The sequence below is a fragment of the Bos indicus genome, chromosome 8 (assembly GCF_029378745.1).
Source record: "Bos indicus isolate NIAB-ARS_2022 breed Sahiwal x Tharparkar chromosome 8, NIAB-ARS_B.indTharparkar_mat_pri_1.0, whole genome shotgun sequence".
NCBI classification, from domain to species: domain Eukaryota; kingdom Metazoa; phylum Chordata; class Mammalia; order Artiodactyla; family Bovidae; genus Bos; species Bos indicus.
The window spans coordinates 78,852,739-78,868,706 of record NC_091767.1 but is presented as its reverse complement, the minus strand read 5'-3'; the positions used below and the strand labels follow the sequence as shown (position 1 = coordinate 78,868,706).

At 34.8% G+C, this 15,968-nt stretch overlaps 1 protein-coding gene across 4 annotated transcripts in view; it reads left to right on the top strand.

The window, feature by feature from the left end:
- The window catches only part of AGTPBP1 (ATP/GTP binding carboxypeptidase 1), a 193,296-nt gene that overhangs the window by 148,591 nt on the left and 28,737 nt on the right, over positions 1-15,968 (top strand). For all 4 annotated transcript variants that reach the window (XM_019966505.2, XM_019966503.2, XM_019966504.2 and 1 more), the window contains 5 exons: positions 6,151-6,238; positions 10,047-10,191; positions 12,749-12,902; positions 13,946-14,126; positions 15,421-15,550. In XM_019966505.2, coding sequence (XP_019822064.2) covers positions 6,151-6,238; positions 10,047-10,191; positions 12,749-12,902; positions 13,946-14,126; positions 15,421-15,550 — 698 coding nt within the window. The remainder of the gene's footprint in view (positions 1-6,150; positions 6,239-10,046; positions 10,192-12,748; positions 12,903-13,945; positions 14,127-15,420; positions 15,551-15,968) is intronic.

Below are 15,968 nucleotides of genomic sequence, written 5' to 3'. Positions count from 1 at the left end.
ACTGTGACCAGAATTAACCATCATTTTAAAAGTAATAACAGAATACATTGTCTTGTATAAAATTAGAACACTTCAGATAAATCTGTTATGCCCTTTGACCTCAGCCTGAACCTTGTTCTGCCTTACTATAATTAACCATTTATTAAGAATTTTGTGTGCCTGGAAGAGGTTAAAGTTTTGAATTGAAATGACTCACTGACTCCTAGAAAGAAATAAGGAAGACAGGAATCTTTTATACATACCAGTGAAATATTTAAGTTTCAGGTATAGAACTGGCTGCAGTACTTAAATAATAGTAATAACAGCTAACATTTATTGAAAAATGTATCATGTGCCAGGGCTTCTTTAAGTGCTGACTCATGTGATACTCTTCATTCACACAACAAACAATCCAGTAAGATTGTTATCCACAGAAGAGAAAAAGGAGGCGTGAGTGGTTTAGTAACCTGCTAGGATCGTGCATGTGGCACGTAGTGGAGTTGGAGTTCAGACCTAGATAGTCTGGCTATAGACTGTGAGCTCCTAATCACTATGTTGTTCTCTGTGTGGAAACAGGTTAGTATTGGACCCTCATCTGTGGAAGCTAGAGGAGAGCCAAATGTCTTTTGTAAAATCCGTCATTTGTTTGTCACTGCCAATAAACTGCATGTTTGTGTATGTAGAATTCAGAAAGTATACTACCCTGAACCCTCGCTGAGAAAAATAAATGAAAAAGATATCAGGATAGAAGACTTAGAATTTATAAATTGTGTTAAGGGAAAATGTTCTAAAAGGAGTAATATGAGAGGAGTGAAAGCTAACTTGTCCTGGTTGGATTGCTCATTTATTTAATATAGTACTAGAGAAATGTCTACACACAAAGTTAATCATAACTGTGAGGATGAGAAATGGAGTTGGAAAAGCACAATAGAAAGCTTCCAAATGACAGAAGAAGAAAAGAAAATGTGGAAAATGTAACCAAGTAAGTAAAATAAGAAGGTGTAAAGAAGGAAAAAAACATTTAATGAATAGTAGAAAGAAAACAAAACGGAAGGGGAGAAGGAATGAAATTAAACGTATATCTGTCATTATTAACTATAAGTCAAAATGGCCTCAAAAATCAGATAATGAAAATTATACAATTTGCCAGATGGGGAGAATATGTGTATGTGTATATTGTTGTTATCGTTCAGTTGGTAAGTCATGTCCTGCTTTTTGCGACCCCATGGACTGCAGCACACCAGGCTTCCCTGTCCTTCACTATCTCTTGGAGTTTGCTCAGACTCATGTCCATTGAGTCAGTGATGCTATACAACCATCTCATCCTCTGTCTTCCCCTTCTCTTCATGCCCTCAATCTTTTCTAATCTTTTAATTAATATTTGTATAGTAATAATAAAGCTGAAATGAATGATTGGGCAGAGGTTTAATAGGTAAATACAAATAAAGGAAATGTGGTAATACTGATGTCTGACAAAGAATAATTCAGGGTCAAAAGCATGAGATATTGTGTGTTTACAAGTTGCAGTCCTTGAAGATGCTATTATAACTGCAAACCTTCATTTTCCATTGAGATATAATTGGCATGTAGAATGTGTTTTAGGTGTGTAACATAACGATTCAGTGTGTAGATATTGTAAAAGGATCACCACAGTAAGTCTAGTTAACATTATATCACCATGACTTACTTATTTGTAACTGGAAATTCATACTTTGTGACCACTTTCGCAAACCCCTCTACCCCCTGCCTATGGAAGCCTCTATTGTGTCCTCTATGAGTTTTTTTTTTAAAGACTCCACACATAGGCAAGATCATACAGTATTTGCCTTTATTTTTTACCTATTTCAGTTATTAACATAGTGTCCTCAAGGTCTATCCATGTTGTTACAAATAGCAAAATTTCCTTTTTTATGGCTAAATAATACTCCATTGTGCTCACACGTGTGTGCACACAGGGTCATGCATTATATACATACCACATCTTCTAGACAGCATGTTAAAAAGCAGAGGTATTACTTTGCTGACATAGGTCCATCTAGTCAAAGCTATGGAGAAAGCAATGGCACCCCACTCCAGTACTCTTGCCTGGAAAATCCCATGGACGGAGGAGCCTGGTAGGCTGCAGTCCATGGGGTCGCTAAGAGTCGGACACGACTGAGCGACTTTACCTTCACTTTTCACTTTCATGCATCAGAGAAGGAAATGGCAACCCACTGCATGTTCTTGCCTGGAGAATCCCAGGGATGGGGGAGCCTGGTGGGCTGCCGTCTATGGGGTCGCACAGAGTCAGACACGACTGAAGTGACTTAGCAGTAGCAGTCAAAGCTATGGTTTTTCCATTAGTCATGTATGTATGTGAGGGTTGGACTGTAAAGAAAGGTGGGCGCCAAAGAATTGTTGCTTTTGAACTGTGGTGTTGGAGAAGACTCTTGAGAGTCCCTTGGACTGCAAGAAGATCAAACCAGTCCATCCTGAAGGAAATCAGTCCTGAAGAGTCATTGGAAGGACTGATGCTGAAGCTGAAACTCCAATACTTTGGCTACCTGATGCAAAGAACTGGCTCATTAGAAAAGACCCTGATGCTGGGAAATACTGAAGGCAGGAGGAGAAGGGGACAACAGAGGATGAGATGGTTGGATGGCATCACCAACTCAATGGACATGAGTTTGAGCAAGCTCCAGGAGTTGTTGATGGACAGGAAAGCCTGGCATGCTGTAGTCCATGGGGGTCACAGAGTCAGACATGACTGAGTGACTGAACTGAACTTCTTTATCTGTTCATTCATCAGTGGATATTTAAGTTCCTTCCATGTGTTGGCTGTTGTAGGTAATGATGTATTAAACATGATAGGGAGTTGCGTATGTCTTTTTGAATTAGTTTTTTAAGAATAAATACCCAGAAGTGGAAATGCTGGATCAAATGCTAGTGCTATTTTTTCATTTTTTGAGGAACTGCCATACTGTTTTCCACAATGAGTGTACCAATTTACATTCCCACCAGTGATTCAGAAGGGTTCTCTTTTCTCTACATTCTCACCAACACTTCTTTGTCCTTTTGATAACAGCCATTCAAGCAGGTGTGAGGTGAAATCTCATTGTGGTTTTAATTTGCATTTTCCTGATGATTAGTGATGTTGAGTACCTTTACATTTACCTGTTGGCCATATGTATATCTTTGAAAAAATGTCCATTCAGATCCTTTGTCCACTTTTCAGTTGTTTGTGTGTTTTTTGCTATCGAGTTGTAGGAGTTCTTCATATATTTTGGGTGTTAACCCTTCATCGGATTTAGGATTTGCAGATATTTTCTCCCATTTGTCAGGGTGCCATTTCATTTTGTTGGTGGTTTCATTTGCCGTACAGAACACTGACCTTTATACAGTACAAAACCCATAACCACATGGCACTCACATAGCTGCTAGAGCAAAAGCTGCAAGAAATACAGCGTGATTAAAAGACAGTTGTTTTAAGAATTTAAAATTCAGTTCTTAAGAGGCAGTAGGCTTATTTGCTGTGCTCAGTAGCCACACATGGCTAGTGGCCACCACACTGGACAGTGCGGGTATGGAACATTTCCATTCTGGCAGAAGGCTCAGTTGGATGGCTCTGATCTAGAAAGTACAGCAAAGGAGAACTCTTTATAGACTTATGGGACATAGCTAAACTGCTGTTTGGAGGAAAACGGAATGCCTTTCATAACTGCATTATTTAAAATAAAAAACCTGAAAATAAGTTACTACTCAAGTACTGAAAACATACTCCAGATATTTTGAGTATTAATTAAAAGTATTAAAATACTCAAGATATTAGAACAACAAAAATAAATCCAAAAGAAAGTAAGAGAATTTTTTTAAAAATGCTGAAAATGAGATAGAAGTAGAACAAATAGGATAAACTAGAAATACTGAAACTGAAAAAAGTAGAGATACTGAACAGACTACAGCTGTTGAAAATAAATTAAAAATGTATTTAGTAGTCACCGTATCAGGATGATATTCCAACTGATTTGTATTTACTTCTAAAAATAGATTTTTCTCATTCTAGTAAATGGTGGATACCTTTTAAATATGTTTTTCTGGAGCTAGTGTAATATTATATCAATACTTAGTAAAGGTAATTTTTTTTTAAAAGACCAAGTTTTAGATGCAAAAATTCTAAGTGAAATCTAGCTGATTTCATCATATAGCATATAAGAGAAAAACTTTTTCTTGGAGTGCAAGGATAATTCACAATAGTAAACATATTTACACAATTAATTATATCAACAGACTTAAGGAGAAAAGCCATGTGGTTCTGTTTGTGGATGCTGAAAAGTCATTTAATGAAATAATTAAAAACACTTAAGTGTAATAAGACGTATGGGGGAAACTGCTCCAGTTGTAGGAAGAAATAAGCACCTACTACAGAGGGCTGTTGTGAGGATTTAATGACTTAAAAGGTATAAAAATACTTAGAGCAGTATCTGGCACATAGAAATTATTCAATATTAGCTCATTATTTAAATAAGATAAAGTTGACATTAAGAAAAACAATCAGCAAATATTGCATCTTATGGCAAGATATTTTTATTTAAATTATAAGCAAGATAGCTTTAGTTCTTACCACTGTATTCAGAATAGTTTTTGAGATTGTTTCATTTCTTGAAATATAATAAAAGTAGAAAATAAAGTAACTATTATAAATACTAAAAGAGGAGATAAAATTTTTAAAATTGCAAGTGATATGATTTATGTGCTTAGAGAACCCAAGAAACTATTGAAAACTAATAAAAATACTCAGAAGTAAGTTTAAGATAATGATTCTGTAGCAAGAAAATGAAAAAGGTGATTGTATCTTTAGGTTATAATTTAAGAAAAAGTTGAGCCAGATTTCAATAAAAATTGTGAACCTTTCCAAAATTAGCATATAAATTTCATTAATTCCAGTTAGAAACCTGGAAACCTTTTAAATGATTTTAAAGTGTATGTGAAAGTGTATTTCTAAAACTACCTAAGAAAATATACTATATATTTAATCCTGCTTTTGCTAACTGTCCCTCCTCCTTCTCCCTTCCCTCCTTCTGCGTGGTTTTAAACACCTATTGTTGAGGAAGAAAACAATCATGCCGGTTCATTGGCATTGTTTTCCTTACCTTGCTGTAGATGGGAATCTGTGGAGAGTTGGAGGGGAGATAATACTTAACTTTATTCTTTTTTTCACTTGCTATGAGGAATATATGTATAATTTTTATATAATATATATTATGTATATGTAATTTTTTGTGTAATTTGTATATATATAATTAGATAGATCTAATATAGAAAAGGTAATAGCAGAATGTTAAATGACTTTTCACTTATTGAAGTGGTAACCTCATTTTAGTTAAATTGGAAATAAAACATATCATTCATTGATTTCAGTTCAGTTCAGTTGCTCAGTCATGTCTAACTCTTTGTGACCCCATGGACCACAGCACTCCAGGCTTCCCTGTCCATCACTATCTCCCGGAGCATGCTCAAACTCATGTCCATTGAGTTCATGATGCCATCCAACTATCTCATCCTCTGTTGTCCCCTTCTCCTCCTGTCTTCAATCTTTCCCAGCATCAGGGTCTTTTCTAATGAGTTGGTTCTTCGCATCAGGTGGCCAAAGTATTGGAGTTTCAGCTTTAGCATCAGTCCTTCCAATGACTATTCAGGACTGATTTCCTTCAGGATGGACTGATTTGATCTCCTTGCAGTCCAAGGGACTCTCAAGAGTCTTCTCCAATACCACAGTTCAAAAGCACCAGTTCTTAGATCTTTGAGAAAGATCTCAGGCTTCCCAGGTGGCTCAGTGATAGAAAATCTGCCTTCCAATGCAGGAGACACTGGAGATACAGGTTTGATCCCTGGGTTGGGAACATCCCATGGAATAGGAAATGGCAACCCACTCCAGTATTCTTGCCTGGAAAATTCCATGGACAGAGGAGCCTGGTGGGCTACAGTCCACGGGGTCACAAAGAGTCAACCATTCTTGAGTGTGTGCATACACACACACACACACATCTCAGATTTTTAAAAAATACATGTTGAAATACCAAAATGTATATTCATTAACTTTCATGAATGTTTAGTGCTTTCTAAAATGACAGGATTAATTTTTAACTCAAAAATTCTGAAAAGAGTTTTCTCTCTTTTTTCTTTCTATCAAAGGTATGCAACCACTCATGTATTCGGTTCAGGAAGCGTTAAATGCTAGACCATGGTGGATTCGTGTGGGGACTGACATTTGTTACTATAAGTAAGTATTCTGACAATAACGGGACAACAGTTTATAGAAGGAAATATTAGTTCATCCTATTTCGGTTTAGGGATAAAAGAGATAATGTGTTCTCTGAATTATGATATGCTTTAGTATTACTTCTAACAGAAAAGGTTTTCTTTTTTTATAATTTGAGATTCATTTTAGGGGGTATATTTAGTGGCAGTAAAACGTGTTTTGTAGACAGACATATGTCCAGTCTTGTTTCTCCCATTTAGATATGTTCTCAGCTCTTTTATAGCTGTAAAACTTTGGGAACCTCATTGAGGAAGACTAAAATTAGAAACTCTAGGAAATAATTTACAGTGGTTTCTTGTTGTTCTGATGATATTAAGTATAATTTTTTTTCTTCACACAAATGTTTACCTCATTTTAACTTCCAGTGTTTTAGTTGGAGATGTATTCTATAGGTAGGTTGCTTCAGTTTAGCCAGTTCAACTTTGACTTCAAACAGGTGATCTGTTTATCAAGTTAGAAGTAAGTGCTAGAAATCATTTATTGCTTTAGTGGCAAAATTGGATTATTCCTCAACTTCATGACTAAGTAATCTAGGATTATCATACGCTTTGCTTTCCATTTTTACTGTTTCTGCCTGTAATACATTTCAAGATAATTTCTGTCTGCTATTGAATGCACTTAACATCCCTGTTTCTTTGCTCTTATTAATCTTAATCCTGAGATTTCTGTTTAGTGGATTTTGACTTTTTAATATTTTATATTGTGCTTAACTAGTGCTAGTATGCCTTTTCTTATAGTTTTATCAGGTAGATGAAGCCTTCTAAAATTAAGCTGTTTTTACCATCTTTCTAAATTCTATATATATGCGTTAGTATACTGTATTGATGTTTTTAATGATTTAGATAGGGCTTTGGAAAACCTAGATCTTAACTGCTATTACTTTCTAAGAAAGAAATGCTCCTTGGAATTAATTTCAGTAGAGTTTCCCCCATTTTTTTTTTTTTTTTACGGAAGCGGAGTCGGGCAAGGCGGGCGGCTCGAGCCCACCACCAGCCGCCTCCCATGGTTCGCACTACGGCCGCCGAGCCCCGCCCCCGAGTTTCCCCCATTTTTTTTAAGCAAAATAAATAGGGAATAAATGAGGAACAGAAGTATAATGTTATATGTAATTTTTTCACCTGAATAACTTTCATATTTCTTTTCATGTTAGGCTAACATAAAAATATACCCTCATTTATATCTTCCTTTTAAGTTGAAGTGAAGCAGTGATTGTCTGGGAAGTGCTTGGTTAGATTTTAGAAGATTGATTTAAAATGTTAAAGGGTGAAACAGTGATTTTCAAAAAGTATTATTTCCTTCCTATGCTTGTCTTCTACACAATAAAAAATCATCAATGAATACTTTCTTTTTACATTGTAAAGTGAATGGTCATAGCATCTGGGGTTGTTTTTCTTTTCTATGTAAGAGGTGATGGCAAGGATTTTTGTTTCTTTATTTTTTATTTTTTTCTTTTGGCTACTGCTAAATCTGGAATTGGAATTCAGGCTAATTCAACAGATATTTATTAACCACTTTGTATGTAACACACACTACTCCAGTTGCTTTCCTCAAGCCTGAAATCTACATAAGGGTATTAAAAACTGCTATTTTTGCATTGTCCTCTGCTGCTTGTTTGTCTCATCTGTAAAATGAGAATAAAACTACCTTCCATAAGTATATGAGAAAATATAACCTATAAAATCCATAGCTGTAATGTGGTGGCATGAACACCGCCCCCCCCCCCCCCAAATAGATATTAAACTTTTGGGGGAAAAGAGTTGGCAAGATCTACTTCTGGACCTTATTTTGCATTTCCTCAACTCTTAGCACCTTGTCATTGAGTATCTATTCAAGATATAGTGGCTGCTGCTGCTGCTGCTGCTACTGCTAAGTCACTTCAGTCATGTCCGACTCTGTGCAACCCCATAGATGGCAGCCCACTAGGCTCCTCCATCCCTGGGATTCTCCAGGCAAGAATACTAGAGTGGATTGCCATTTCCTTCTCCAATGAATGCATGCATGCTAAGTCGCTTCAGTCGTGTCTGACTCTGTGTGACCCCATGGACAGCAGCCCACCAGGCTCCTCTGTTCATGGGATTCTCTAGGCAAGAATCCTGGAGTGGGTTGCCATTTCCTTCTTTGATATAATGGCTAAGTTAATGAAAACTATACCGCTTTTTAGGTCAATGTTCTTTTATTTTCATTAATTACAAGCTTTATTCTCATAAGATTACATTAGAAAGCCTGATCCCAGGGTAGTTCTAAGGATGTGATCTGCCCTGAATGTCTGTGTACATGAGTAAATAATCTCTAGGCCATGGCTTTTCTTCAGTTCATGGCTTAAATAATGCAAGGTGATTTGGAATTTTGAAAATTAAGTTGGTAGAAATTAAGTCATCATATCTCAGGGATATTCAAAGTCTGGAAAATAATATAGTTTAAAATTCTTTTTATCATTGAAATCTCCAACATTTACGAAAGTGAATAATAGGATGATGAGGCCCCATGTATTCATCTCTAAGTTTCAATAATTATCAACACATGGTTTTATTTTAGCTATGCTTTCACCCCTACCTCCACCCTGAATCTTTAAAGGCATTTTCCGATATATTTTATCCATAAATACTTCAAAAGTCTTTTTCATTAGAGATACATATTTAAGGCAATCTATCCACAATACCGTTAGCACAGTGAAGAAAATTCCTAAATGTGATAAAATATCCAGTCAGTGTTCAGACTTACTTGTCTCATAAATCTAACTTTATAGTTGGTTTGTTTAAATCAGACCAACCAAAGGACCACACATTGCATTTGATTTTTCTTCATACGTCTCTCAAGTCTCTTACTTTATAGGCTTCCTTTTTCTCTCTTTCTAACTTTATCCTTTATTTATTGAAGAAACTAAATCATTTGTCATGCTGGATTTCCCATATTTTGGATTTTGCTGATTGCATCCCTGTGGTGTTAATAAATTCTAAATTCTTCCCTCTCACCAGTTTTCTAAACTCATAGTTAGATTTAGAAGCCTGGTCAACTCCAGGTTTCATTTCTGACAAGAATACTTCACAGAGGGTGCAGGAAATTCCTGTTGTATCACATCAGGAAACATATCATTTCTGGTTATTTCTTTTTTTTGTAATCTTAAAACTGATCAGTGAACTGAGATATTGCTGTCTGATCTGTCAGCCTTTCATCCAGTGGCTGTAGCAGCCATTGCTCATCACTGCCTGGATCCAGTAATGTATAAACCTGTCAAAAAATGGGGGGTCTAAAACTTCTATTGATGCATAAAATAGGAGCTGTTTAATTAGCACATCCAGAAATGGAAAGTCATGATGTTGGCTGATAGCAGTTAACTGCTTTATTAGTTGCTGCTAAGTCACTTCAGTCGTGTCCGACTCTGTGCGACCCCATAGACAGCAGCCCACCAGGCTTCCTCGTCCCTGGGATTCTCCAGGCAAGAACACTGGAGTGGGTTGCCATTTCCTTCTCCGATGCATGAAAGTGAAAAGTCAAAGTGAAGTCGCTCAGTGGTATCCGACTCTCAGCGACCTCATGGACTGCAGCCTTCCAGGCTCCTCCGTCCATGGGATTTTCCAGGCAAGAGTACTGAAGTGGGGTGCCATTGCCTTCTCCTTATTAGTACCAAGTCTAATTTTTAAGAATATTTAAATTAAACTTTTTACAAACCATGGTTTTTCTCCCCCCCAAAAAAGTTCTGTTTAATAAAATAAGAAAAAAATCAGAATTTTTGTGTGGATGAATAACATTTTATGCTTTTCTATTGCAGAAATCACTTCTCAAGAAGTTCAATTGCTGCAGGTGGGCAAAAGGGAAAATCCTACTATACAATTACATTTACTGTCAATTTTCCACATAAAGATGATGTGTGCTATTTTGCTTATCATTATCCATATACATATTCAACTTTGCAGGTGAGAACTCATTACGTTATATTACAACCGTTATTGTATTGTATGTATATGTGTTAGGTAATAAAAGAAATATTATTTTAATAAATCAATAAGGTAATAAAAAGGTCCAAGGTTGACAGTTTTAGAAAATAATACAGTATTTGTTGAATTCATTAAAGTAAAATGGGAATGTAGTCTTTATGTTTATTTAATAGAAATACTACAGAAATGACATGGTTTTTGCTTTCTATCTTTGAGTATAAATCTACAAATCCAAATTTAAAATTTTTAACTAGGTGAATTTTCAACTTGTTTAGTGAGAAGCATTGAATCTCCTAGAAAATATAACAGTAGACAATGTGGATGCAATTTAAGTTTCTCTGTAGTGAATTCATTTCTTCTAATGATTTCATATGGAGTCCTAGATCCAGATTGCTTAGAGTATGGGGTGTAAGAGTTGTTTGTGGGTTCTTTTAAGATTTTTTTATTATTTGCATTTTAAAGCAAACAATTCAAGTAATTACTGTGACAGATTTATACTCAGAACAGAATGTCTGTCCTAATAGTCAAGGATCATGAAGCTTCATATGATCAATTGAAAGAAATTGGAACATTGTGATTAGAAACAAGCTTCCAAGTTATTAGAGAGGAGAAAAATGAGAGGAAAACACAGTCCACAGAGCCAAAGAAATATCAAGGCTGAGAGGATTAAATGAGTTCACTTTATTTTAATAAAGTTACAATCTGCAGTAAAGGTATAAACAGCTATTTTATTGTGCTGAATAACATAGCATCAGAAACATAAAGTGTTGTTATTTACGTAGTCTTTTGTTTCTGTTCTTTACTGACATTACCTTTTTAATACATTTTAAGTATCCCTGCTTTCTTCCTGTCCCACTACCGTGATCTTTTCCAGGCATTACCATTGTTTCTCACTTGGACTTGGGTCAGCCTCTTTGTAACTTTTGTCCTAAATTTCATTTATACCCCCTTTCTTCTTCATCAGTGTTTTACCACACTGTGGCAGGAAGACTCTTTGGTGGCATGTCTAGTCATATAGATCCCCTGCTTAAAACTCCTTAGTGATTTCTCTTGCCATGTGTATGAAATCTACAATTCTTACCATGGCGCATTTAGTCATTTCTCTATTTTGCACAGTTTTTGCCATTTCTTTGTACTGTATGAACTGTTATTTACTTAATATGTATCTTTTAATATTAAAGATTATCCTCATTCTGAGTTAATATCTGTGAAATAACTGGTTTAATGTGCCAAACTTTTTTTTAACTCACAGTAAAAATACCTATTTAAAAAATTTGAAGGTTATCCACATACCATTTAGTTGTCTTAATTACCAGTAGTGCAAATATTGTGCTTTGGGAAGGACTGGTCTACCAAGCCCTTCCTTCTGTGTTAAATTCTCGATTTGTTTCTTTCTGTTCTAGCTGTGTCCTTTTTAAAAAATTATTATTTCATGGTCCTCCTGTATACTTTCCTTCTGCCTACAGCACACTTTATATCCATTTCACTCATCCTTTGGATCTCACTTTAAATGTAATTTTTTCTGGAAGACCTTTCCTTACTGCCCAGACCCTTCAAGCTTCCTCTCCCTTTTTATAAGCCCTCATAGCACTCTGTATTTTCGGGGGCAGAGTCCATTTATTCATTGTTGTATCCTTAGTGTCTGGCACAGTTTCCAGCCAAGAAATAGTGATCACCCAGTAAATCATGATTATGTGAATGAACATAGGCAAAAGTTGGAAACCAGCTAAATATCTTTAACATAAGGGAGTGAACAGTTTATATTTGGTGTATAAAAAGCTTGTGTTTTCAAAAAACATATATTGAACATATTTAATGATATGATATAGTATTTATAATTATTAATATATTTATGTTTATGTATAAATTACCAAGTGGTAAAATCAAATTATAATAAGTCTTCCATGTAATTACAGTTTCTTTTATATACATTGGCTATTGTTAGTAGTACTCCAGGTGATACAATTGCAGGTGTTCTAAGTTTTTTCCTGTACTTTTTATATTTTCCAGGCATTTTACAATGAGCCTATATTAATCTTGAAATCAGGAAAATTTTTTTAAAAATGTGTGCTACATGATTTTCATTCTCCATATTTTAGGTTGCTGTTAACAGATCTACAGTCACAAAATTTCAAAATTCGGAAGGCTTTGAAACCAAAAGTATTTTCATAACCCAGTTGTCAGCAAAGCCTGGCCTGATGTGAGCTTATTTAGAATATTGATTCCACTTAGAGTGACTCTTCATAGGTTTTGCTGCAGAAATCATAACGTGCTGATTACAGGCTGCTGCCGCCAGCTCCGCTGGTTATATTGCACTTTGCACTATCAACATTATCCAAACCGTATCTGTCCTCTTTCTCGAGTTCCCCAAATACTGACGTTCAAGTGCGTCTGGGCCCTTGAGGGTTTTGGAGAAGGGATTAGGAACCTGATCTGATTCGCATTTAGTTCTGTTTGAGATCTGGATGCATTTATTCCTATTTATCATAGGGAGGTTTTAAATGATTGTATACTTTGCTTTTAAATTTTTATTAAGATGCATCTTCAAAAATTGGAGTCAGCACACAATCCTCAGCAAATCTATTTTCGAAAAGATGTGTTATGTGAAACCCTGTCTGGAAACAGCTGTCCCTTGGTGACTATAACAGCAATGCCAGAGTCTAATTATTATGAACATCTCTGTCAATTCAGTAAGTTTGTCTTCTTCACTCGCAGTACCAATCATTATTACTTATTTTTCTTTGCTTCATAAGTATTTTGTAAGGTCAGTAGTACTGGGAATAGGCATCAGAAGCCTTGGGTGCTAGTCTGGGTCTTGTTATTGCTTAGCCCTGGGCCCACTTCTAGGCCTCTGTTTCCTCATCTTGAATATGAGGGAGCTGCCTGAGGTGACCTCTAAGGTCTCTTTTGATATTGATATACTGTAGTTCTTATTCTTAGAAGTCATACTCAAAGTATAATATAACAAGTTATACCATCCGTTTAAGAATTTACAGTTAATTTTATTTATAAATAAAACTATCAGAAACCCCCCAAGTGTTTTGATGCTAATACTGAATGAATAGCTACTTGTTTTTCCCCGTCATTTATATTTTTTAAGTTGTCTCAAATGTACAGCTGTGGTAAAAAAAAAAAAAGATATATATACGTATATAAGAGAACTGTTCTAATTTTGATAAGAAGGTGTTTTCAAGAAAGAGTAGGCACTTGCTATTCATGAAAATGTGAGCAGGTGAACTGAGTGTTATTTTGTAGACTTGTATATCTAAATGTTTAGTTTCTTTGTAAATCTCTGAGCAGATATACCTATTGTTCTGTGCTTATCATAGTGACTATAAAACAGAAATAAGATTATATTTTCCTTAATTTCCCCATGACTTTATGAAAAATTTATATTTTATCTATATTTCACCAGCTACTTATTCTTTATGAAATCAAGGTAATATTAAAGAACTAATTTTATATTTAGATTAATCATTAGGAAATAAATAAGTGACTTAAATACTATTTAATATGTTATTTTCATATAAGATGTGGCTTACACGGGTTTTATATCTGTTTTCTCTAGAGGGCCTAGTGCAGTACTTATAAATAGTAGGTGCATAGTGAGTTCTAATTTGATTTTATATCAGTATTCACAGTTGAGTAGAAATATTTCTAAAGTGCCAAAGTCAACCATTATACATACTTTAGTAGCTGTTCATTTTAATTTGAGATTTTATGTACACTTTAGGAAATCGTCCGTATGTTTTCTTATCTGCTCGAGTACATCCTGGAGAAACTAATGCAAGCTGGGTAATGAAAGGAACATTGGAGTATCTCATGAGTAATAACCCTACTGCTCAGAGTTTACGAGAATCCTATATTTTTAAAATTGTCCCTATGCTAAATCCAGATGGTGTCATCAATGGAAAGTAAGTTAAGCAATAGTTATAGAGAAATTCTAGATTTTTGTGGCTGTCCTGTGTAAACTTATTGAAATAATAGCATCCAGGTTAATATGGAAAGCAAATGTCATGATTTTTCTAGAACAACAAAAAAATTTAGTGAAGAATTAATCTGTGATAAATTTTTAAATGAAAATTAAACTGTATAGTAGTAGTAATATGTTTTGAGAAATTCTGTATCTATTCATGAGAATATAATTTCATAAAATGTATGTTTTGCTTGAATCATTTTAGGAAAATCACAGAATTAGGATATGAGAAAGATTTTTTTAACACATCATTCTGTTGTAGTTTCCTTTCTTATTTATCAGTGGCATGATCTTGGTTGTTCTAAGATTTAGAATTTTCTGGGATCTCTTTCCACTAATATGGAATTAGCTCCATGTGCTAACTTCTTCCTGACATGAGGAGGAATTCTTTAAAGTGGAAATACTGGAAGATTACTTTTTAAGTGGATGTGGATCATAGTTTAGTACAGTTCATTTATCGTGTTAATTAGACCAAGGTCTCTTTACTGCTTCTGAAAAGTGGGATTTTGTCTAGCTATCATGAGCATCTCCAAAGTTGAGGGTACTATACTTTATTTATTTCAGTAAAAGTACCATGAATATTTATCATGTTTTAGGAAATGTTTGAATTTTAAAAATAGAATAATTTTTCTAGATAGTATGATTATGGAACTAAAATGAGCTTTTATGTCTAGTTTTAATTCAGAAACATATTGACCAGTTAGAATTCTGTTTATATTTCTGTTAGCACCTTCTCTTTGCTTAAATTTTTGCTCAGTGAGTTTAATACTTAAAACCTACAATTAAGTGAAAATGTATTTGAATTTTTATAAGAATGTGTACTTTTTATATACTTATCTTTTTTAGAAGGAAGGTCCAGATAGCACATTTGATAATAATTAATACAATCAAAGTACAGAACTTTAGCATTAGAAATGTAGTCAGAATGGAAAATATGGCCATGAATACATTTTATAGTGTATGGAACAAAACCCCAGAATGAAGAATTTTTCCTATAGCTTGAAAATTTTGACCTGCAAGCTTACTACAGTTTAAACGCATGTAACCCACAATCTGGCACATAGCAAATGCTAAATAGATGTTTACTTAATGATTATAACATGCATTTTGGTAAGCCCAGCACTTACACCTGTTTGAAATACTTAGTGGAATAGAATCATAAAATAAATCGAGTGCATATAAGAATTTATTGATACCAGTGTTTATCTATTGTTGTATTTACATGTATACAGTCACCGCTGTTCCTTAAGTGGAGAGGATTTGAATAGACAATGGCAAAGTCCAAATCCAGACTTACACCCTACAATTTATCATGCCAAGGGTCTGCTACAGTACCTGGCTGCTGTGAAGCGTTTACCACTGGTAAGTGGCAGTGTTTGTTTGTATAATCAAAGAGGTGATTTTGTTGATCGGTAGCTTAGTATTTTGTAAATAATTGTCTGGTTATAAAAGCTGTATGTTAGTTTCAAAAGCAGTTTCTTTAAAGTGTCTTTGTCATCAGTCACTTGTATATTAATTGTGGCATCTAATATAGTGTATCCATATTCTTATTTCATTAGGTTTGATTTTTATAATTCTCATGAGCCTTTTATTTTTCTTTATTGTTTATGAACATTGGTCACTCCTGGTTGTAAGTTGTAGGTATTTGACTGCAGTGTTTAAACAACACGAGGGTAAAAGTATGTATCTTCCAAGTTCTCAAAGCACTAGAAGCTTATTTTTGAACTTTTTGCTGCTGCTGCTGCTAAGTCGCTTCAGTTGGTGTCCAACTCTGTGCAAC